Source organism: Tupaia chinensis, unplaced genomic scaffold (assembly GCF_000334495.1).
Source record: "Tupaia chinensis unplaced genomic scaffold, TupChi_1.0 Scaffold144991_2, whole genome shotgun sequence".
Lineage (NCBI taxonomy): Eukaryota > Metazoa > Chordata > Mammalia > Scandentia > Tupaiidae > Tupaia > Tupaia belangeri.
This window is the reverse complement of record NW_006204851.1, coordinates 2,322,422-2,348,376: the sequence shown is the minus strand read 5'-3', so window position 1 is coordinate 2,348,376 and position 25,955 is coordinate 2,322,422. Positions and strand designations below refer to the sequence as shown.

The 25,955-nt window shown below is 39.6% G+C and overlaps 1 protein-coding gene across 1 annotated transcript in view; it reads left to right on the top strand.

Annotated features, from left to right (window-relative positions):
* Nucleotides 1-25,955, top strand: part of TRPC5 (transient receptor potential cation channel subfamily C member 5) — a 235,155-nt gene that overhangs the window by 130,119 nt on the left and 79,081 nt on the right. The window contains exon 4 of the mRNA XM_006167735.2: nt 22,197-22,533. Coding sequence (XP_006167797.1) covers nt 22,197-22,533 — 337 coding nt within the window. The remainder of the gene's footprint in view (nt 1-22,196; nt 22,534-25,955) is intronic.

The following is a 25,955-nucleotide window of genomic DNA, read 5'->3' as shown; positions in this document are numbered from 1 at the left end:
AAATTCTGAGAGGAGAATGGAGGGGAAGGGATTGCAGCAAGGCCATTCCCCCTGTGAGGAGTGATTTCTCGCTTTTTGTCTCTCTGTTTCTCCAGCAAGTGCGCTTGTCTTATAGCAAAATTCTCTTAAAAAAAAGAAAACAAAAACAAAAACAAACCTTGAGATCAATTAAATTTAACAGTTAATGGAGCAAGGTGTAGGTCCTAGAACCAGGCAGCCATTCCTAACCTAAACTGGTTCAGACAACTTAGATTTATAAACAGAGAAAAGGAAGTAACATGCAAATGAAGGAAATAATATGCAAAACCAACCTGATCGGTTGCAGTTGGCAGTTACTTAATAAGCACAAGATGTGATCAGTTGATAGCCTGTAATTGGTTGAAGCTCAGCTGCTTTGATTGGCTAAGTCTCAGTTACTTGGTTACCAGAATATACTAGTAAATTAGGTTACAACTTGCTGCATATCAAGCCACATTGCAGTTCAGTATCTACAGCAAGTACTTGGGCCAAATTTACTGTCCAATTTTAATTTGGACAAAATTATTTATGAGGCCTGCTTAGTATTTCACACATTTTAACAATAAATAGTATATTGCTGCTTTTAAGTCTGACATTTGTATTATTCCAAAACACATCTAGACTAAAGGGTTTTGAAATAGGGATTGTAGACCTCTAGGCCTGTAGCATCCTCCTAGCTCTGGGCTTGATACTACATAGGAATCCAGATCTCAAAGACTTATACTATTAAAATTGGTTGCCTTAGTTCTCATTCGTTTTTCTTCATGCTCTGCTCTATTTGCCATTACCTTGATCAATGGTTTACTGCTTTCTGCTTTTGATAATTTTTATTTCCTAAGGGATTTTCCCTTCCACAATCTTGATTTAAATCAGAATGACTGCAGGCCGGCAAGTGGCATGGTGGTTAAGGGCGCTAGACTCCCACACAGCAGAATATAATTCAAGTCTCGGACCTAGCAGCTTGCTTTCTCACTTTCTCTCTTTCTCTCTAATTGTCCCTCTCTGGTCAAATCAAAATAAATAAACGAATAAATAAAGTAAAAAAGTTCTTTAAAAAAATGACTGCAACTCTCAACTGACTTGACCACTTCCTATATGGGTACTCATTTGGTTCTAGTGAGTTTCCAGGCTCTCCTCTTCAATCGCTTGGACATACTATGTCACTTGCCCTCTTACTGCGGTCGACTACATGGGAGTCCAGGGACATAGCCATTATGCTAACTGCTGGTCCCAGCTCCCCTTTTTTTCTAAATGCCCCTCTTGGGAGTAAGAAGTGAGATCTCACCACCCTCTGCTGCCATCTCACGGCTAGAATAAGCCATTGCAATGAATTTAATTCAGTTGTGCTAGTTTCAGAGTCCATCACCGCCAGCACAGGAGAATTATAACATCTGCCAGGAAACCCCAATGAGTTGTGACTGCTCTATATGCTTGCAAATGAAAAATTTTAATTTTTAAAAAATGTATTCTAAAACAGTTTTCAGCATCCAGCTTCACTTGCCTCCATTTAGTTCAAATTATTGAGGCTTAGCTCTAGTTTGAAATTAGAGTTATGGTTTCCAGTTGATTTATTTTCTGAGTCTGCACCTGTGTTGCCATGATATTGGCAACCCAGTTAAGGAACCAAGTCTGCGAGCTAATTGCAACAACAGATCCAGCTTAGTACAAAATGTTTCAGTAATCCCTGAACAAAAACACATTTCCTTTTATTCATAAAATTCATCATGGATTAGTGATTTGAGTGGGTAAATATTAAATTATGTTAGAGACTACATGTAAAATGTAGAGTTTCTTACAACAATAATCTGGGCTTAAACTCCTTGACAAAACTCGTTTCTTGGTCTCAAATACTAGCTCCAGTGGGGGAAAAAGGAAAAAAAGTTACACTGCTTCAGGACAGTATGGCTCAGAAAGCTCACTCCAATGATGAGGAAAGAAAGGTGTTTGAACATTTCTCCCTCTTCGGGAAATTTTGCATTGCTACTGATGCACTGATTTCCATTTTGAGTATTTTTCTCCTCTTAAGAGCCCAGCTTGGTTGGCAACTATAAAACAAACAAAATTTGTTCTGTCTCCAGTCATTTCTGCTGAGTTGGCTCTTTGTTTTTCTTTAAACAGGGTTTCACTTTGTCCTGATTTTCTTGTCTCATCTTCCTGAGTAGATGGGACCACATGTACATGCCACCTTGCCTGACTTTGAGCTGACTTTGTAAATACAACCTTGTACACAGCCACACTATTTTCTGAAGGACTGACATCTGATGACTGAAAGTTGGTCCCATTTCCATGTGCAGCCATTTGCTGAGGGAATAAGAGGTAGTTCTATAAAAGACTAGTCGAGTTTTTCAAACTACTAAGAAACAGAAGGAAGGTATCCTTACCTGGGATATTGCCACAGCCAGTAACTGCAGTTTCTTCCTGATCCTCACCTTCACCACTGGGATGGAAAACAATGCATTCTCACCTTTCTAATTTTCTTTTTCTCCAAACTAAAGGCAGAAGTGTTTACAGCTGTAAATCACCCAGCTTGACGTCAGCTGGTTTCTTTTAAGAAACGTACAAAAAAATTCTCAAAAGAAAAAAAAAAGTACAAAGATAACTCCCAATTATTTCAGAGAGCAAACTTCTCAAAGTGAATGTGTCAAGGTGACCTTTCTTCTAGTCTCACCTATTGCACTTTTGTATGTACCAAACAATGGAACATCGTCTGAAAATAAGCAGTTAGGTGACTCAACATGAGACTGACTTGTTTTATTCTGATCTAATTGTTCTGACTAAGCCTCCATGGCAGAGACCAGGGTGGACTTTGGAGATTAAATAATTTTCTCCTCTGACCATTGCTCATTCTTAATTGAGCCACTGGAAGGTCACTACTGCTGGCTTTTGTCTCTGCCAAACAGCCTAGCTTACTTCTCAAGAGTCTACACCTGGGGCCAGTAGTGTGGTGAATAAGGGTGCTGGACTCCCACATGGCCAACCATGGTTCAAGTTCCAGACCTGGCAGCTTGCTTTCTTTCTCTCCCCCGTCCCTCCCTGGTCAAATTAAAATAAGTAAATAAATAAAGTTAAACAAAATTTTTTTTAAAAAAAAAAAGGGGGGGCCTACACCTATGTACAAACCCTCTGCTCCTACAAGAGAACTTTCCCTCAATTTTCCATTGCCTCCTCAAGGAGTAAGAACTTAATCAATAACTAGGGAAGTCTATCCATAGCTCACTGTTCTTCATTGAGAACTTCCTACAGTGCTTGACACACAGTAGGCCCTCAAGTCTTTTTTTTTTAAGATGCTTATCTTAGAATACATGCACTCACTGGAAAAAGATAGAATAAAAGGAAGGTGAGGAATTACACCCCTCCCCCCCATCCCCATGGGGGATGGCCAAGATGCAATCCCTTCTCCATTCTTCCCTCAAGATTTTGGGCATGCATGTGCATGAGTAGTGTGATTCTCAAGCCAACGGGTCCATAATATGAATCGGATTTGGCCATTTGGGAGTCCAGTGCCTTAACCACCACACCACCTGCTGACCTGACACTGAAATCTTAATTGCTCTTATTATTACTATTTAACCTCTTTGAGCCTCAGTTTTATCATTTTTAAAATGAGTATAATAGTAGCACCCTCCTAGATGTGTTCGTACATACATATAAAGTGCTTTAAAAAGTATCCAAAGTGGGCTAGCTGGTGGCAGGGAGGTTAAGGTACTGGATCCCACATGGCTACCTTCATGGTCCAAGTCCCAGACATAGCAGCTTGAAAATCATGCTGGGCATGTATGTATTCATGCTCAAAATCCAAGAGCAGACTAGAGAAAGAATTGTTGTGTGGCCATCTGCCCTGAAGGATGATTTCTCACTTTCTCTCTCTATCTCTCTTACCTCTCTCTGGTGAGCACATATGCCCTATAGCAAAAAAAAAAAAAAAGACCCAAAACATAGGAAGTTCTGTGTATATTTTATCATGACTATTAAGATTACTACTACAAAAATGCCTGAAGGATGCACAGAATGGGGAGGAGGTGAAAAGAAAAATATGTATGTGAATATGTCTGTGTATGTTTCTGTGTTATGTGTCTGTGTGTGTGTGTTTTAGGGGACTTTTAGGGGAGAGAGTTGTTCAGGTCTTTGAAATGCAATTGAACAGCCAAAGGGAAATGGCCACTGGGCAGTTGAGCGTTAAGGTCTGAATTTTAACAGTGGAAGAAAGAAGAGAATTTTCTCAGTTGAGCAAATATAGCAAATGCCTGCAAAGCTGTTTAAAGTATAAAATTATACAAAAATGCCTCTACTTTTCAGAAGCTTACCATCTAATAAGAAGGCTAATTTACAGGTCCTGCATAGAAATACGTACAACACAAGGCATGCTCTAAGAGATACCACTAGGAACAGGCAAAGTGGTCTGGACTCAAGGACGGAGAAGTCACTGCTATTTGGAGCAATCAGGGAAAGCTTTCAGAAGTGGCATTCTCTGCTTTCATGATTCTCCTCAGACTTTCTCTAATGTCTGCTGATTTTTCCTGCTCTGAATGTTCTAAGTTCCCAAAGTACAGTGCATCATGACAAAGCTTTTCCTAATGCTAAATGGATCTACGTTGGGTGACTGTCCTTTATTCCATATCTTCTTTTATAAAATGATGGCAACAGGAGATCAAAAGGGTGTGGGCTTTTTCATTTCCTTACTTGGCAAAATAACCTTCTAATTTGAAAGGGAGTGACTTTAAGCAAGATTGGTAAGAGCCAACTATCTGGGAACTTGACCTGTTTACTCTCTACTATGTATGTGGGCAGCTGAGTGCAAACGTCTTATTACGTTTCACATGAGCTACGATGGTCTCCTTTCAAGAGGCTGCTGCAGGCCAGAATCACTACCCATCTCTCCCTCTCTTAAACATCACATGGAGAGCAGGTATTACAAAACACTTGTTGAAAGACCTAAATTAATCACCTAGATCTTGCAATGAGCAAGTCAAATTCTGTTTTGCCTTGGGTTCAATTGTGAATTGGGCATTAAAGCAGACTGATTATTTAGGCAGATAGAGGAACAAAAGTTACGTAGATAGACTTGTTAGGGGAGAAGGAGATAATTCTCAGTAAATGAATGAAGTCATATCTCTGCTGAGGTGAAATCAAAGCTCATTTCCTGGTTTCCTGGGAGAGGTGGCTCTTTCTAGTAGATCTTGTTGACATGATTCATATCAAGAATTTTTCTTAGAAGAGGCAAAGAGCCATTGGACCCCTCCATGTAAAACAGCTTTATGTCAAAGAAAAAAGCCAAAGCTTTGCCAGAAGTTCTGTACAGTAAGAAAAAAATACAAAAAATATATACAAATACACCAAAAAAGTTGAAAATCTGCATATATCATTTGACTCTCTAAAAATTTAACTTAGCCTACTGTGGAACGAAAGCCAATAATTAATAACCACATATTTTCTCTTATTATAAACTCTTATCTCCCATAGTCCTCTACATGGAAATTACAAATTTGTCTTTCATCAGCTATGTTAAGATTATCTTTGTTATTTTATGAGATTGTTTGTTGCCTGATTATTTTTATTTTTAAATAAAAGTTTAATATTATCAGAACTCAGTCCAAAAACTAAATCAAGTTTCAAGTTATAATAATTACATTGTAATGAACTAAATTTAGAATTTTCTACTGACTTGCAATTTATTTTTTAAATTTGTTTTATACATTCTATCACTATACATGACTATAATTTGTAAAGTAAATTTACCCAACATGAATAAACTTTACACCAGTTCAGTTATAGGTACCATACACATTATCATCAACAGATAATCATCCATTTCTGTGTCCCATAAATGTCTTGCCTCTCTGTTTTTCTCCTTGATTCCCTCCCTCTCACTGTCCCCTTAATCCCACCCTCTTCCCATACCATCTCCATTATCTCCATGTTCCATACTTCTGTATCCTCTAATCTTTCAATTTCTGTCATAGAGTGTGGACAGTTGGTATATATTAAGTGGAGACATACAATGTCTCTCTTTCATAGCCTGACTTGGTTCACTCAGCAGTAAATCTTCAACATTCATCCACTTTCTATCAAATGCCAGGGTCTAGTTGTTTTTTATGGCTGAGTAGTATTCCATAGAGTATATGTGCCACACTTTTTCAGTCCATTCATCTGTTCCTGGACATTTGGGTTGGTTCCTTGCCTTAGCAATTGCAAATAATGCTGTAAAAAACATAGATGTGCAAGCACTTTTCCAATTGGACATTTTCCTATCCTTTGGGTAGATACCTAGGAGTGGAATTGATGAATCACATGGTAGTTCTATTTGTTGATCTTTGAGGAACCTCCATATTTTTCTCCACATTGGCTTCACTAATTTACATTCCCACCAACAGTGTAGGAGATTCCCTTTTTACCACAGCCTAGTCAGCACTTATCTTTTTTTTTTTTTTTTTTTTTTTTTTTTGGTATTAGCCATTTTGACCAGGGTCAGGTGGTATTTCATTATGGTTTTGATTTGCATCTCCCTTAGGATGAGGGATATTGAGCATTTTTCATATGCTTTTTATCTGTTCATATGTCTTCCTTAGAGAGTTGTTCAGATCATTTTCTCATCTTTTAATTGGGTTGATCATTTTTTTCGGGCAAGCCACTTGAGTTCCCTGTGTGTTGCCTGATTTTCAGTCAATACGTTTTTCTTTAGAACTGTCCCTCACAGTAAAGAATGTTGTAGACAATTCAATACATACTTGCAGAGTAATCATTAAAGCAAGTTAATGTTGAAGGTGGTGAATATCTTTATATCCTTGATTTTTCTATTGCACGCCATATATATGCTTTTAAAAACCATTCTGTATCCTATAAAGATGTTTAATGACTATATGTAAATCATAAATTACAATAAATATTTAAAGAGGAATAAAAAAAGAAAGCCTTACTGGTAACATAAACAGTTAACACATACTTTGTATACATAGTACATATTGTATACTTACAATAAAGGAAGCTAGAGAAAAGAAAATGTTGAAAATATCATGGGCTGATTACACAGCTTAGTGGTTAGGGGAGTCATATCCTACATGGCTGACCATGTGGTTCAATCTCAGCCCTGGTGGCTTGAAAAACACCTCAGGCACATGTGCATATGTGCCCCAAATCCCAACATGGAGAAATGGAGGCAAATGGATTGCAGCAGCACCATGCCCCATTGGGAAGGTGCTTTCTCCCTCTCCTTCTCTCTGTATCTCTGTCTTTCTCTGGTGAGCAAATGCACCTTCTGGCAGAATTTTTAAATAATGAAAATAAATAGAAACTGGACCAGCCAGGTTGCATGGTGGTTAGGGCAGCTGGATTCCACATGGCCTAGTATGTGATACAAGTCCTGGACCTGGAGGCTTGAAAAATACACCAGGTGTGTGTGTGTGTGTGTGTGTGTGTGTGTGTGTGTGTACACCCAAAATCCTGAGAGGAGAATAGAGGAGAAGGAATTGTGGTGTGGTCATACCCGCTGGGGAGTGCTTTCTCACTTTCCCCTCCTTTCTCATATCTCTCTCTCTCTCTCTCTCTCTCTCTCTCTCTCTCTCTCTCTCATCTGTCTCTATCTGGCAAGTGCATGTGCCCTATAGCAAAAACTAAAAAATAAGTAAACTTTAAAAGTTACAAATCATAAAGACCAAATTCATTTGTAGTATTGTACTATATTGTATTTTACAATATATTTATTTATAAAATCCACTTACAAGTGATCTGCACAGTTCTAATCCCTGTTGTTGAAGAGTTAATAATAATTTTCAACTCTTACCTGGGAGTATTGTGAGGAATGAAGTATTGCACAGGGAAAAAACTCAACTGCAGTGAAGGCAGTAGCCCGTTTGTGAAGAAAAGATTTAGAGAGATTGAAAACCTAAGTTCCATACAAAGCTGACTTCAGACTAAAAAAGGATGCTAAAATCTTCAGTGTCTCCCCCTTATCTTTGTTTCTTTCAACTTTCCTAGCTACCACTAAAGGTCTCAGGCCTAGAGCAGGTCCTATTGCTTCCCAGCTTTGCTGCTCTCTTAACTTGCTAATACAACATACCCACTCTCAACTGTTGAGGATAGTTAACAGTTTCATGTAATACCACTTCCTACAAACAAGAACATGACTTTAGTGCCTTAACCCAAAGCAGTAAGTGATAGGGACATTTCAATCACTGTAGCAAGGACAATGGGAAAGACATTTGGAAATTCAGTTTTCTACATGCATCAGATAATACCATCCATGAATTAACAGAGAGTATAGTATTTCAGAGTTTGGTCTATGGGAGCAGCAGGTGGCATAGTGGTTAAGGCATTGGACTCCCACATGGCTGACCATGGTTCCAGTCCTGGACCTGGTGACTAGAAACTCAAGCTGGGTGCATGTATATGCATACCCAAAATCCCGGGAAGAGAATGGAGAAGAAAGGATTGCAGCATGGCTGTCCCCACAGAGGAGTGATTTCTCACTTTCCATCTCACTGTCCCTCTCTGTCTGTCTCTGGCAAGTGTACATGCTGTATGGTTAAAACATGAAGAAAAAAAAGACCTTGACCCATGAAGTCAGCCAGACTATAGTTCCAGTCCTTCCTCCATCACTTACTAAGAAATGTGACATGGGCTTCTATCATCTGTAAAATGGATGTAATACTAATAGCTGCCTTTCAAGTTGCTGTGAGATGAAGTATATGAACATCCTGTACAGTTTCTGGCATATTATAAGAACTCAGTATATGCTAGTTAATCTGCCTATATAAAGAAAAGTTCCTAGATGCAACTCCCAGGAGACTTAATTTAGCTACCAGACTTCACCTCCTTCATGCACAAAGGAAAGAAAATGCTGGAAAGAGAGTGGCCTGTAAGGTTCATCCAGCACAGACCTATTCATTGAACCACTCATTTAACAAATATTTATTCATTATCTACCTTGTGCCAGTCATTGTATAAAATATTGGTTATATAATTGTTACAAATTTCAATTTATTCCCAAAGATGACATCTTTTGTCATGTAGTGTAATGGTGTCAACTTTGGAGACCACAACCATGTGTCATGACACAAGCTTTATTCAATGACTAAGGAATGGAAAAGTGAGAGCTCAGCTACAAATGACCGTCTCCCACATCTTAAGCTGGGAGGTTTAAGATATAGCAAATGGGGAATTGAGGAGACAGGATAGGGTAATAGATGGGACAAATATTCAGAGCTTTTTCCTACAAAAGATGGGTACTTCTCATAATTCCAAAACCAGCCCCCTTTTTCTCCCTATAAGGTCATTTCTGGTCATAACCATGGAGATTGTCAACTATTGATGCAGGAGTGCTCTGTGATCAGACACAACATTCGTTCTGCTTTTTGTCCTATATGCATAAAGAACTAGACACTCTGACACAGAGAAGAAAGTAAAGCAACGTTTATTAGGGAAGGAGAAAAAGCTTCCAATGCAATGGAAGGGGGCCCAAATGGGTTGCCAAGGAGGGAGTGTAAGTGAGGAGTTTTTATTCAGAAAACCAAGCAATGGGCTGCCTCTCTGACAAGGAAATGGGTGCAAAGGGCTGGTTCTATGACAAGGAAGTGGGCTTTAGAAAATAGTTACATGGTAGTCTGAGTGATATATTGCCCTATTCTTTGTGGGATCAGCAGACCATAGCATTCTGTAGAATAAAGTTACTATTGGGTTGTTGAAAAAGTCATGATGCATTTTTGCATAGAAAAATATCATAACTTGGGTCCAGCAGTTGGCGTAATGGCTATGTCACTGGACTCCCACATAGTCGACCGCAGTTCGTGTCCCAGACCCGGTGGCTTAAACTCACGCCAGGCGTGTGTGCGTGCGTGCCCAAGATCCCGGGAGGAAAATGGAGGAGAAGGGATTGTGGCGTGGTCATCCCCCCTGGGGGGTGATTTCTTGCTTCCTGTCTCTCTGTCTCTCTCTGTCTTTCTGGCAAGCACATGCACCCTATAGGAAAAAAAAAAATAGAAAAATATCATGGCTTTTCCAACAGCCCAATGAATAGAAACTGTTGCCCTTAGCTACAATTGCTTTGAATTCAATAGTAGCCAGGTTTCGGATGTGAAAACTTAGCCACTGTGACTTCACCTTGGCCTTATCCCATCTGTGTGTTCGATATCCCTGTCTCTCAGCCTTATTAGCAAGAAGTCATAAATTTGTAGAGACATGTAAAAGAGGTGTATATTTTACATTAACCAGATCACATAGGAAAAACACAGAGATTTCACTAAAAAGAAAAACTAGTAACTTCCTTTTGGGGCCTTTACCCTATCTACCTGTAAGTGAAGTCTGACTCTTATCTTACTATCTTGGTGTGGGTGGGTGTGCCATGGAGCATAATGAGGGCATAATGAGCTTGAAGGTTAGGCCATAGTTATTCAAGATGCCATAATGGTTCCAATTGATTCAGGCTAGGTTCTTTTGTGGAAGTCTTATCTTAACTACTGGCATATATCCTGTTGTCTAAAAGAAAGAAAGGGCACTATTAGGGAGGGGTTAGAGTATGATATGAGCATGGGCTATCTGTAATGGAGAATAAGACATTCTCCCAGGCCTTGAGAAACACCCAGTATTCATGCCTTGCAGAAGCTCCTATAGTTCTCACTTTTATTTCTTTTTTATTAACATATAATAAAGATACATGTGATGGGCCTTTAAAAAGTTAATGGAAAATATATATTATGAAAAAAACCATATATGAATGTCAATATTTTTGCACTAAAATAAACATGTACTGAAATTCAATTTTCCACAAACTTTTTGAAATATCTTCATATTTGTAAGGTAAAATCATGATTTTTCACTACAAGAATACGACATGTGGGGTCGCTAAGTGGCATAGTGGTTAAGATGCTAGACTCTCACATGGTCGACGGTGGTCAACCCGGCAGCTTGAAACTCACACTGGCAGTGTGTGCTTGCATGTCCCAAATCCTGAGAGGAGAATGGATGAGAAGGGATTGTGGCATGTACTCCCCCAGGGGGCGATTTCTCACTTTCTGTCTCTCTGTCTCTCCAACAGTGCACACACTCTATAGCAAAAATCTCTCTCAAAAAAAAAAAAAAAAAAGAATGTGATGTATACTGATTAAATCATCAGGGTAATTAGTATATCTATCCTCTCAATCATTTGTCATTACCTTGTGTTGGAAACATTCAAAATTGTCCATTTTAGTTATTCTGATATACATTAAATTATTGTTTACTACTTCACCCTACTGTATTTTATAATGCTAGAAATTATTCCTCATATACCCATGATTTTGTTTCCATTAATCATTATCATTCTGTTCTCCTCCTCCCTGTTATACTTCCCTGCCTCTAGTAGTCATTCTTCAGCATTATGTGGGAAAAAAATGTTTTCAAAGCCCCTGAGGAGAGGATCTGGGTAAAGATTCTATCATTTGCATTAATTCACACACGATACCACATTGCTTCCCATGCAAAGTTAAAACATCACAAAAGAAAGCACTTCTAGAATGATGGAGTAAGGATTTCTGAAAATACACTCTTCCAAAAAAAAGCAACAACACATTGGGAAAATTTTCAAAATCAACTTTTTTTTTACATCTCTGGAAATTAATCAAAAAACTTATAACAATCAGGGGAACATTTATTCCAATAAAATAGATCAATTTTGGTAAAAACAGAATTTTATGGTATTATGGTACATTTAATTATTCCCATCTGTCTTTACCCAGCTCCACAGAAGCACTGAAAACCAACAGCCTTGGAATCACAGTAGCTGTGAAAAGTAGCAACCTGGCGCTCACTGAAGAGGAGCAGACTGGGCTTAGAGTACCTTAAATAGATCCATCTCCAGTTACTTATCATTGTATGACCTGTAAGGCAACTCCCTAGAAAAGCCCCATTCTCTAGGCTTGTCTTTGATTTAGAACCCACAGCCCTCTCCATTTGTTGAAACAAAAAGCAGTGGCAATTGTTAATAGCAAGGCTGCCGAAAGCTGCAGTTAATAGGGAAAACAATATACCAAATGAAAGGCAATCTGAATCCAGCAACATATGAAAAATATTATACACCATGACCCAGGAATGTGAGGGCAGTTCAACATAACAATATCAAATAATGTAATACATTATATTAATGGTAGGAAGATAAAAGCACATGTAATCATTTCAGTTGACACAGAAAAAGCATCTGACAAAATTCAACAACCTTTCATGATAATAACATTAAGAAAACTAGGAATGGAAGAGAAGTTCTTCAACTCAATAAAAGTCATCTATTGAAAACCCACAGCTAACATCACACAGAGAACTACTAATGAAAACTCTTCCCTAAAATCAGGAACAAGGATGGTGATTCTCATCATATGTATTCATCATTGTACTGGAGATCCTAGACAGGAGGAATACCTAAAACCACCGAAAGTGTTGCAGAAACAGACTGCCAAGAAGCCAAACACCACTTCGAGAGTAGAAGAACTCAGGTTTATTACGCTGTTAGAGGAGTTCAGACTCTAAGCTCTGGGCCCTGATTTGGGGAAGGGAAAAGGGGTTATATTGATTTTTAACAGGGAAGGTCATCATGATTTGCACATAGGCATAGGTGATGGATGGCACAGGGGGAAAGGCTATAATAGTTACAGACTATAAGGAATTGAACATTTAGCTTTCCTTATCCTTAGAGCGTGATGACCTCCCCTCCTCAGCTTGGCTTCTACTGTTGAGTATCCTCCCCTCATTAGCTGACCTTCAGTTGCTGAGCTCTGTTGCTTATTTTGCAGGTAGCATGGCTGGCTATTTCCTGCCTCATTAATATCCGACCAGATATATATTTTTGTATTTTGATCATCTAAACAGCTATTAAGCTACTAACAGTTGGGTAGCATATTCAGCATGGATACTCTGCACAAAGGGATGATTCATGCCTGAGAAAAGATGGAGCAGGACAACAGGAGATTTCATCATGCTACTCAGAATGTCAAGCAATTTGAAACTTATAGATTATTTCAAGAATTTTTCATTTAACATTTCCAGACCACAGTTGACAATGGATAACTGAATTCTCAGAAAGTGAAACTGCAGATAAGGGAGGACTACTGTAATAAGCAAAGGCTTGAAAAAGAAGAATTTAAAAACTATATTCATTGATTCATAATTTGGTATAGAGAAAATCCTAAAGAATCAACAAAATCTAGTGCTATACAAAAACTTTTGTGTTTTGTTAAATTTTATAGAAGGCCATTGTTTTGGACTGAACTCTTGCACAAGGCCCCAAAAGACCAGACCAAATCAAAATGGAGTTACTCATGCTAAATGCCAAGCTGAAAGTTTTAGGAAGCAGATAAATTCTAAACAGACCATTTTTTTTTTTTTCTGAAATAGGAGATTTCAGTCTATCTTAGTCAGCATAATTTGGAAGAGAGAGAGATGCTACAGGGCCCAAGCAGTCGCTGGAGAGACAAGAGAGACAGAAATTAGGAAATCATCCCCCAGCAGGGATGACCATACTGCAATCCCTTCTCCTCCATTCTCTTCTCGGGATTTTGGGAATGTACATGCACCCAGTATGTTTTAAGCTGCCAGATCCTGGATTCAAGCTGCAGTCAACTACATGGGAGTCTAGACAATTACGTCATCTGCTGGTCCCTTAACTCTTACAAAAAATAAAAATAAAAAGTAACCTGAAGTGGGCCAGCAGGTTGCATAGTGGTTAAGGCCCTAGGTCCTGGGTGGCTGACTCACATTTTAAGTCCCAAACTGGCAGCTTGAAAAGCACACATGTGCATGTATGCCCAAAATCCCAAGAGAAGAGTGGAGGAGAAACTATTGCAGTGTTGATGTGGGATATCAGGGTTCATGGGATCAATACCCAATGCAGGAATATCAGCAAACCTGATTCTTTATCTCATGCTCACAAAGAATTAGAAGGCAGGCAAACAAAGGGGTTAGCAAAGTAGAGTTTATTAAAGTAGAAAACAGCTGCTACGTAGCAGAGAAGGGTCCCTGAAAATTGGATAGCCAACTTGGGGATTTTACCAAGAGTTTTTATCCTAGCCAGAAAGGACTTGTTCATGCTTCGTCCCCGTGGCAGTCACATGTTAGGTATGCCATGCTATACACGTAGGTAACTGTACATTTAGAGAACTTCTGGTAAACGATTACTAAGTCTTTCTCTGACAGTTTTCAACCCAGAGACCATGATCTAGTGGTCAATGTTTGCTCGAGTGCTTGTTTAAGAGCTTTGGGCTCTAAAATCCATTACCTAGATTCCAGAATGTAGTGCGGACATGAAAAAAGTCATCCTAACTTAATCATTGAGTCACTGCTATAAGCCAATTCTTACGAGCAAGCAATTCCTAGTCCAAGCTTCTATTGTACCTCCATCTTTGGGCCTTATGTCCTGACTATCTATTTCTTAGGATCCTATCTCCTATCTCAGCATGGTCATCCACTCTTTCTCTGTCTTTCTCCAGCAAGCATAAGTACCCTATAGCAAACTAGGATAAATAAACAAACAAGCCAACAAAAAATAAATTAGAATCTCAAGGTTTATCATTTTTTTAAAAAAGGAGGGAGAGGGGACAGGTAGCATGATGGTTAAGGTGCTGTAGTCTCACATGGCTGACAGCTGTTTGTGCCCTGGACCTTGCGGCTTGCTTTCTCACTTTTCCTCTCTCTCTCTCTCTCTGTCTCTCTGTTTCTCTCACTTTCTGGTGAGTGCACATGCTCTGTAGAAAATTTTTAAATAATGATTATGGTAATGATAAAGTTAAATAATAATAGTAATAATAAAGAATAAAAACATTTTAAAAAGTAACCTGAAATAATCTGATGCTAACCAAGCAGCTCTTTTTTCTATTCTGTTTCCTTGTTTTCACCTTTACAAAACCCATTATTCTGCTATTTCCCAGTAGGAACTCTCATTCTTTTTTCAAAATGGAGACTGCACCAATTCATAAATTGTGAAATAAAAGCCAATACAATCAAGAACTGAAATTTGTTGTATTTTTTCTTTTAACAGTCTCTATACACCATTAGTGAATAATCCAAAAATAAAATTAAGAAAAAATTCCATTTACAATATCAGTGAAAATTATTTTTAAAGTGAAAGAATAAATTTTTAAAAAGTAGCTTAAGATTTGTACACTGGGGACCAGCAGTTGGCGTAATGGCTATGTCGCTGGACTCCCACATAGTTGACCGCAGTTCGCGTCCCGGTGGCTTAAAACTCATGCCGGGTGCATGTGCGTGTGTGCCCAAGATCCCGAGAGGAGAATGGAGGAGAAGGGATTGTGGCGTGGCCATCCCCCCTGGGGGGTGATTTCTCGCTTTCTGTCTCTCTATGTCTCTCTCTGTCTGTCTGGCGAGCGCACGCACCCTACAGCGAAAACCTCTCCAAAAAAAAAAAAAAGACAGTGTGGTACTAGCATGAAGACAGTCTTACTATTAAATGGAATAGAATTAAGAGTCCAGAAATAAACTCTTACATTTATGATTAACTGATTTTCAACAAGGATGCCAAAATAATTGAATGGGTAAGTAGTAGTTTTTTGAAAAAGTGTTGCAAGGACAAGCAGATATCCACATGAAATGGAATGCAATTGGACTCCTACCCCACACAATATACAAACATTTTAATTAAAAATGCCTCAAAGGCCCAGCCTCTGTGGTAAAGTCAATAGTGTACTGAACTGCTGGTACTGAAGGCCACACAACTGAACACAGGTTCAGATCCCTGACTTGTTTGACCTGAAACATGCCAGGCACACTCACATGCCCAAGATCCTGACAACCTAGAGGGCTGGAGGAAGGGGGATCATCGTGTGACCAGATCCTTTTGAGGGTCTTCTCTCTCTCATTCTCTTTCTCTCTTGCTCTCTCTCTCTCTCCCTGCCCCCACATGCAAATGTGTGTGCAGGCACTATGAAGAAATAAAATGAAAAGAACAAAATGGATCCAAGACCTAAATATACAAGCTAAAGCTATCAAACTCTGAGAAGAAAACATAGGTGTAAATCATCATATTCTTGAATTGGCCATGGTTTCTTAGCTCAAGAAACAAAAGAAAACGTAAATTGGACTTCATGAAAATTAAAAACTACTGCTCTAGGTGCTGTATTGTTTGGCTTTTAGTGTAATCAGGCATCTAGCATGTATACACTCTGATTTTCCCTGTGATTTCTCTTTCTGCTGCATTCTTAGTGACAACAAGAGGGTGATTCGATAACCTGTCAAATTTGAATTTCAGTATGCAAGTAGGAATCAGAATTGTGCTTTCAAAGTTCACAGATGTTTTTAGATTAGATATTGCATGGTGGCTTAATAATAATCTCCATCATATTCTAATTGCAGTTCATTTTGCCAGAATCCACAGAATCTTACATTACTCCTATCAGATATAAACATAAAAGATAAAAACCAGTCTAACTTTTATGTTTAAAAAAAATTGCCAGTGACCAGCAGATGGCATAATGGTTACATTACTGGACTTTCACGTAGTCGATTGCAGTTCAAGTCCAGGACTTGAAACTCAGGTCGGGTGTGTGTGCACACACGTGTGTGTCCAAAATCCTGAGAGAATGAAAGAGAAGGGATTGCAGTGTGGTCATCCCCCTGGGGGTTGATTCTTACTTTCCTCTCTCTGTCTATCAAGCAGGCACATGAACCTTATAGCAAAAATTTAAAAAAAAAAAATTGCCAGAGGGCATGTGCATTTGCCAGAGAAAGAGAGGGAAAATGAGAAAGTACCCAACATAGGGGGATAGTCACACTACAGTCTCTTTTCCACTTCTCCTTTCAGAATTTTGGGCACACATGCACATGCACAAAGTGTGTTTTTCAAGTTGCTGGGTCTGGTATTCAAACCCATAGTCAGTCAAGTGGGATCCAGCTGCCTTAATCACCATACCACTGGCTGTCCCAAAACCTATCTAACTTTAAATTGCCCATCTTAGCCAAATCCGAGCAGATGCATTGAAGATAAAAGGTGGATGGTAACATTCACTATTAAAAGAAGCTTCACCTCTGCAATTTTTTCATAGAGGAAGGTAATTTCTAGGGTTGGAGTTCTTGAAGATATGCAAGAAGTGCTAGGAGACCCCTGCTACATTTAGCGTAATGGCTATGTCACTGGACTCCCACATAGTTGACCGCAGTTCAAGTCCCGGACCCGATGGCTTAAACTCACGCCGGGCACATCTGCATGCATGCCCAAGATCCTGAGAGGAGAATGGAGGAGAGGGGATTGCGGTGTGGCCATCCCCCCTGGCGGGTGATTTCTCACTTTCTGTCTCTCTGTCTCTCTCTGTCTGTCTGGCGAGCGCACACGCCCTATAGCAAAAAAAAAAAACTCTCCAAAAAAAAAATATATTTGTTTAGTTTTGGCAACAGCAGGGAGAAATACTATAATACAGGGACTGGCAAATTAGAATTTGCTGCCAGTTTATGTATGTAAAGCTTTATTGGCAAACAGCCATGCTCATTCATGTATGTATTGTCTTTGTCTAACTTTGCACTGAAATGGCTGAGTTCAGTAGTTGCAACAGTGACAGTATGGTTCCAAAAGCCTAAAATATTTATTATCTGGCCCTTTTCAGAAAAAAATTGCTGACACCTGCTGTTTAACATCAGTACATCAATCAGGGTCTCTTCATGTAGATGTTCCACAGACAAATCTAATCCAACGGGTCTGAAAATGCATGCATCTCTATAAACATGTTCCATCTTTAGTGTTCCCCCTCTCAGTTAATGACAGTACCATCACCAGTTTGTCTGAATGAGAAGTTTCTCTTCTACCCTCAAACTTTGTATTACTCCACTCACTCACCCTCTATCACCACATCCTGCCAATTCTACCTCCTTACTATATTTTGAATCTGTCTATTTCCACCACCATGTCCTTAATCCAAGTTATTATCATCTTGTTCAAGATCAACAACAGCTTTCCAACTGATCTCCCAGCCTTTAGTTTTACCTATCCTTTACCCCCAGTCTATCTTCCATTCAGTAACCAGAAATATCTTTCTAATGCCTAAATATAATTTTTGTTACATGCATTGTAATACATGAAACAAGAGTTGATGAGCTCTTACTACGTGCCAGGCATAGTTCTAAGTGCTTCATATGTATTAAATGACCCTTATCCCCATGCCAACTGTATAGTATATGTTATTATCTCCACTCTTTAGATGAAGATATTGAAAGACAGAAAGTTAGGTAACTTGCTCAAAGTAACAGATCTAGTAAGTGACAGACCCAGGAGTTGAACCAATGTAACCTAAGCCACAGAGTCCACAGTCCTAACCATTCCAGTATTCTGCTCTACACACATACACACACATATTGCTTATAGCTCCTCATTGCTTTTCTTTTTTAATTATTATTTATTTATTTTTATTTATCATTATTTTAATTCTTTTCATTTTATTTTAATTATTTATTTATGGCAAGTTTTCAATGGAGTTTTACACTACTAATAGAAAATGGATTGTTAATAAATGGACCTCTGATTGGTACAAGGCATTATTCATCCCCACCTACATCATACTGTGTTTTTTTTTCCTTTTTTTTTTTGTGTGTGTGTGTATCCTCAGTGCATAATATCTACACACAGAACTGCTGCTTTGCAACTCAAGAGTAGCTGAAGATGCTGAATTAGAATAAGGCTGTTTAACAGACTAAAATCTTTTAGTATATATTACATATTCTATATGAAAGCAAGTTGAACTTTTAACATGGGAAGTAAATGGCAACTCTGCCAAACATTACAGTTAAAACCCTCACTTTAGTGCACAGTTCCAGCCCTCTCACCTGCATGCATGACATGTTAACAGTACTTAAAGGTAAATCAGGCACTTTGTGGCAACCATAGTCACTGTTATATACATATTTAACAAAATTTCTAGTACCAAACATGTCATTTCTACCTTACGTTTTGTTTCTTTATACTTTAAATCACCATACATCACTTAGCTTGTAAAGTGAATTCTCCCCAAATTTGCTACAAGACATGTGTGCTCACCAGAGAGAGACAGAGAGAGAGAGGAAAGTGAGAAAGCAAGCCACCAAGACTAGGACTCGAACCACAGATGGCCACGTGGGAATCCAGCACCTTAACCACCACGTCACTTGCTGGGCCCTCTTAATTGCTTTTAAAATGACTCCATATTATTTATAATGGTCAAAGACTGTTATGTGATCTGCTCTAACCTCTTCCTACCTCTCTAGCCTGGTCTCTTGTGGCTCAATTCAAGTCTTCCAGTTCAAGCTACAGCCACCCAGACTATCCTAGTTTCAATTCATTATGCTCTTTTTCACTTTCATGCCTTTAGTCGAGTTATCCCCTCTACTTTGGCTGTTTAGTCACTTTCACTTGCCTCCCCTGGATCTAGTCAATATCTACACATCCTCTAATGCTCCATTCAGGTATTGCCTCTTCCAGAAGTCTTCACTGAACATTCTAGATGTGCCCCTCTTTTGTGTTCCCACTATGTGTTGTTCATATATCTCTTTCAGTGTCCTTACTATACATTATATAACGATCTTTTTTATGCCACAGGGCATGTGTGCATTTGAGAGACAGAGAGAGAGAGAGAGAGAGCAAGCAAGAGCTTCACAGGACCTGGTCAGCATGCAATTCTTTATCTCTTCTTTTTTAAATTTGCTATAGAGTTAATGTGCTTGCCAGAGAGAAAGAGGGAAAGTGAGAAAGCACGTCCCAGGGAGGATGACCACATGACCTGCCACAATCCCTTCTCTATTTTCCTCTCAGGATTTTAAGTGTGTGCTCACACACACATGCCCAGCATGTTTTTCAAGCTGCCAGGTCTGGTACTCAACCACACAGTTGGCCATGTGGGATCCTGCCACCATAACCACTACACCACCTAGCTGGCCCCCTTTAACTACCTTTTTATATGTCTGCCTAACTCACTATATTGTAATCTTCCAATAGTTTTTCCATTGCATCCAAAGGTCTTGCTTTACCCTTTGCCATTTCAGCATTTTCTAGGACTTTTTCATCTCAACCTTTAACACAAGTTTGTATGTCAAGAAGAGTAGAAAAAGACTATAGGATTTTGTCTTTTTGCATGTAAATGTATGGAAAAGAGATGTGAGGACATAATAGGGACTATGAGCATCTTTGGAGGAAATGAGATCACAGGATAAAAACATTTTAGTGCTTAATTTGGTAGTTTTACAATAATAAACTGCTTTAGGGTAGGCTAGACCTCAAAATATATACTAGCTCAAACACAACAGAACTTTCTCAGTCATGTGACAATCTAAGGCAGGTATTCTTGGTCACCAGGAGAGTTCTTCACATGGTTTTTGAAGGACACAGGCTAAAAGAATCCCCTAGGTTACCCTGGGCAACCACATCCCCGTCAGTCAAAAAGAGGAAAGAACACAGAGGAGTACACATGAGAGACTTCTATCAGTTGGGCTTGGACGTGTCACACATCTTTTCTTTTCACATTCCATCAGTGAGACCTTAGTCACATGGCCATACCATGTGACTGCAAGGGAGACAGGGGAATGTAGTCCAACTGTTTGCTCAAGGAAGAGAAAAAAATATTTTGATGGGAAACTAGTGACTTTCACAGAAATAATAACTGTAAACTTGCACTAATTTACCTTGGGTGTTGGGTAAATGATGGAAGATGTATATTTCCTTTTTATTAGTAAACTATATGGTACAGCTCCATGTAACCTATCCCATGGGAATCTCGGGTACTCAAATGTTGGCAGTATTTAAAATCATGGTTGACAGCTGAGCTCCCTATTGAGTCACTTACCAGGAAATAGAAGCTGAAGGGTGACTTGCAGTGTTGATGATTCCTTAATTATTAATCACTGACACTTTGTAGACTGTCTTTAAGTAAAATCCCAGCTGGGTTAATATACAATATTGTAATGTTAGCCCCAAAATATTTTTTCCCTTTTTGCATGTCTAGACTAGAGAGGGTGTTAAATAGATGACAAAGTAGAAAACTGATTCATTGCAAGCCAACCAAGAGGTGCTCAAAACAAAATAGAGAAAAAGACAAAATCAGAAAAGGAACTCATTTCCATTTCAAACCATAGCCACAGGCATGGGCTTATTCCCTGCCAGTTTGTGTTTGCCCAGATAGAATACACATTGGCTGATGACCTTATGTCGACTACGGGAGAGAGTGAGAAGAAGTGAAATAATTTGAAATGAAATACCCCCACACGAATCTTTGCTAAGAGATATGTAAATTCCTAGGAGAATTTGTAAAATAGCTACCCAGGCTCTACCCTTCACCCCCACCACAGAGAGCCCCATTTAGTCAGTCTGTGGTAGGACCTGAGAATCTGGATTTTTTTTCTTTTATTCTCTGGATGGATCTGAAGCAGAGGCAGGTTTAGGAAACTACTGCTCTAACATGCTGTGGGAGAGAGAGAAATAGGAAGGCTTGCCAAATCATAAACCAAACAGAATTATTATGTTTAAATGCATGACAAAAAAAAAAAAAAACCTGGCCCAGCCATGGTAGAACAAATGCAAAAGTGCCACTAATATAAGGCTGAGGCCACATTGAAGGCCTAAGTTTGGTTCCAAGGTCAACATAAACAGGCCAGATTTGGTGGCATGCACCTGTGGTTTTAACTGACTGGAAGGATGGAGCAGAGGATTGCAACATGGTGAGACTGAGTCAAAAGTATTTCTTGGGGCCTGGCATAGTGGCTAAGGTGTTGGACTCCCACCTGGCCAACTGCAATTCAAGTCCTGGATCTGTAGGTTTGAAAATTATACCAGGTGCGTGTGTGTGCATACCTAAAATCCCAGGAGGAGAATGGAGGAGAAGGGATTGCAGGGTGGCTATCCTCCCTGCCATCCCCCCTTCTCTCTCTCTCTGTGTGTGTGTGTGTGTGTGTGTGTGTGTGTGTGTGTATGTGTGTCTGGTGAGTGCATGCACCCCATGGCAAAAAAAAATTACTTAAATGAATAAATAAACAGTTCTCACTCTCTCTCTTTCTCTCATTGAAAATAATAATAATAATAATAACCCTAAGGACAATCTAGTCTCCTAGCTTAACATATAGAGCTATCTGGGGTTAAGCCCATTCATGAGAACCTGGAAAACAGACTTCTTCTGGGGATTGGCCATATGGCTCCTTCCTAGAGTTTACTGTAACTAGATGAGATATTATGATGCCTAACTTGTTCTTTTCTTTCTCAGTTTGTTGCTCAGCCCAACTGCCAACAGTTGCTTGCCACCCTATGGTATGATGGTTTTCCTGGATGGCGGCGGAAACACTGGGTAGTCAAGCTTCTGACCTGCATGACCATTGGATTCCTGTTTCCAATGCTGTCTATAGCCTATCTGATCTCACCCAGGAGCAACCTTGGGCTGTTCATCAAGAAACCTTTTATCAAGTTTATCTGCCACACAGCATCTTATTTGACCTTCCTCTTCATGCTTCTCCTGGCTTCTCAGCACATTGTCAGAACAGACCTCCATGTACAGGGGCCTCCTCCAACTGTTGTGGAATGGATGATATTGCCTTGGGTTCTAGGTGAGTCAAAGGGAACAGAAGTTATGGTTAGAATGCCTGTTGGTACTATCCTAAGAAACTACTGAAACAGGCAGTCAGACTGGCTCTGAACTCCCCACTGTGCAACAGGATAGTCCTTTGTTGGGGGTTGAGAAAAGTGGCTCCTTCTGTCCCAGGCCCCTGTCGCTCAGTACTGCATGGTCTACAGTGAGACTGGCAGTGCTCCCACAGCTTGCTTCTGATAATTTAACGCGATCAAAGACAGAGAAACTATCAGTTGGTTTAGAGGGAAAACCAATTCTCAGTCAGGACGGGCCTCAGGTAAGCTAGGCAAGGAAAATGCTGATCAGTGTACTCAGAGTGCTCTTTCCCATAACCAAGAGGCACATGGATGTGTTGTTTTTGCATGACTATTCCATGCCATTGTACTTGTGTGGGGTCCACATCTTATGTCTGTACTGATTCCATAATCAAGAGAAAAAGCAGCGGCCAGCATGTGGCATAGTGGTTGAGGTACTGGATCCTCATGGCTGACTCTGTGGCTTGAGTCCTAGACCTAGTGGCCTGAAAAACACACCAGACACATGTGCGTGTGTACACAAAATCCCAAGAGGAGAATGGAGAATAGATTGTGACATGGCCATCCCTACCGGGGGGTGATTTCTCAGTTTCATTCTCTCTCTCTCTCTCTCTCTCTCTCTCTCTCTCTCTCTCTCTCATCTCTATCTCTATCATCTCTTTCCAGGGAGTACATGCACCCTATGGCAGAAAAAAAAAAAACTAAAAAAAAGAGAGAGAGAGAGAGAAAAAAAGCCAGCAGGTGGCGTGTAGGTTAAGGCACGTGGATCCCACATGGCCAACTGCACAGTCTGAGTCCTGGACATTGTGGTTGAAAAACATCTGGGAAGGGCCAGCAGGTGGTGTGGTGGTTAAGGTGCTGGACTCCCACATGGTTGAATGCAGTTTGAGTCTCAAATCTGGCATCTTGAAAATCACACTGGGCACATGTGCATGTGTGCCCAAAATTCTGAGAAGACAATGGAGGAGAAGGGATTGTGATGTGGCCATCCTTCCTGGGGTGTGATCTCTCACTTTCTCTCTCTCTGTCTCTCTCTGGCAAGCATATTCTCCCCATAGGAAAAATAAAAGAAAGAAAAAATATAAAGATAAAGGTAAAAAGGAGGAAAAAGAAAAAGAGAAAGAAAAAGAAATAAGAAAAGAGAAAGAAAAAGAAAAAAACAGGTGTATGTGTGTGTGCATGCCCAAAATCCTGAGAGGAGAATGAAAGAGAAGGGACTGGGGTGTGACCATACTTCCTGGAGGGGGAGGGGGTTCTTTCTCAATGAACCCCCCACCACCCTTGTCTCTATCTGTCTCTGGCAAGTGCTTACACCGTATACCAAACTTAAAAAGATAGAGAGAAAGATACACTAAAAAACACTATGAACACACACAGTAAAAAGACTACCAGTAGTCTCTGAGCATAATTAAATTTCACTGGGCTCTCCAAAATATGGCCATCCTCTAAGTCCTAGCTACTCAAACTATGGTTCCCAAATCAGCAATATCAGTAACAATGAGGAGTTTGTTAGACTTACAGAATCTCGGATTCCACCCGAGATCTGCATTTTAACCTGATGCCCAGGTGATTTATATGCATTTTAAAGTCTGAGTAGTGTTAACTTAGACCACAGTCATACCTTCTACTGTTTTCCATATTCCAAGGCTAAAGAAACATCTATGTTACCAAGCAAAATTCCACTAAACCTTCACACAATGGAAGGAGAGAAGAGAAAAAAGGTTCCTAAATTACTTTGGGCCCTACTGCCTAGGCTCAATCCCAGCATCTGGTGATTCATTCCCTGGTCAGCTTGCTTACTTCAAAACTTATTGAGAAATTTTCTCTTCAGCATCTAGTAGAAACTAAGGATTATGGGACAATATTGATCAAATTAATTTATTGATAGAATTACTCCCACTCCAGAATGGAAAGAGGGCAGAATTGGTTACACCAAATTGGAATAGCCTTCCAAGTAACTATAGGAAGAATGCTAAAAGCAAGTATTACTCAGAAAAGTATAACATATGGGCATCTTCAGGAAAAGCTACCAAGTGTGATACATTCAAGACTGGGAGGTGGGCTAAGAAAGAGAGGTAAGTAATTTCTCTCTCTCGGGCTTCATCCCACTGACCCTAATTCATCCATTGATCTCATCTTCATTGGCTTTGGAGGAACCTATTGCAATAATCAGGACTGACCCTAAAAAAAATAAACTTTTTTCCTTTATTCTTCAGGGTTCATTTGGGGGGAGATTAAGGAAATGTGGGATGGTGGATTTTCCTGGGGTGTGATCTCTCACTTTCTCTCTCTCTGTCTCTCTCTGGCAAGCATATTCTCCCCATAGGAAAAATAAAAGAAAGAAAAAATATAAAGATAAAGGTAAAAAGGAGGAAAAAGAAAAAGAGAAAGAAAAAGAAATAAGAAAAGAGAAAGAAAAAGAAAAAAACAGGTGTATGTGTGTGTGCATGCCCAAAATCCTGAGAGGAGAATGAAAGAGAAGGGACTGGGGTGTGACCATACTTCCTGGAGGGGGAGGGGGTTCTTTCTCAATGAACCCCCCACCACCCTTGTCTCTATCTGTCTCTGGCAAGTGCTTACACCGTATACCAAACTTAAAAAGATAGAGAGAAAGATACACTAAAAAACACTATGAACACACACAGTAAAAAGACTACCAGTAGTCTCTGAGCATAATTAAATTTCACTGGGCTCTCCAAAATATGGCCATCCTCTAAGTCCTAGCTACTCAAACTATGGTTCCCAAATCAGCAATATCAGTAACAATGAGGAGTTTGTTAGACTTACAGAATCTCGGATTCCACCCGAGATCTGCATTTTAACCTGATGCCCAGGTGATTTATATGCATTTTAAAGTCTGAGTAGTGTTAACTTAGACCACAGTCATACCTTCTACTGTTTTCCATATTCCAAGGCTAAAGAAACATCTATGTTACCAAGCAAAATTCCACTAAACCTTCACACAATGGAAGGAGAGAAGAGAAAAAAGGTTCCTAAATTACTTTGGGCCCTACTGCCTAGGCTCAATCCCAGCATCTGGTGATTCATTCCCTGGTCAGCTTGCTTACTTCAAAACTTATTGAGAAATTTTCTCTTCAGCATCTAGTAGAAACTAAGGATTATGGGATAATATTGATCAAATTAATTTATTGATAGAATTACTCCCACTCCAGAATGGAAAGAGGGCAGAATTGGTTACACCAAATTGGAATAGCCTTCCAAGTAACTATAGGAAGAATGCTAAAAGCAAGTATTACTCAGAAAAGTATAACATATGGGCATCTTCAGGAAAAGCTACCAAGTGTGATACATTCAAGACTGGGAGGTGGGCTAAGAAAGAGAGGTAAGTAATTTCTCTCTCTCG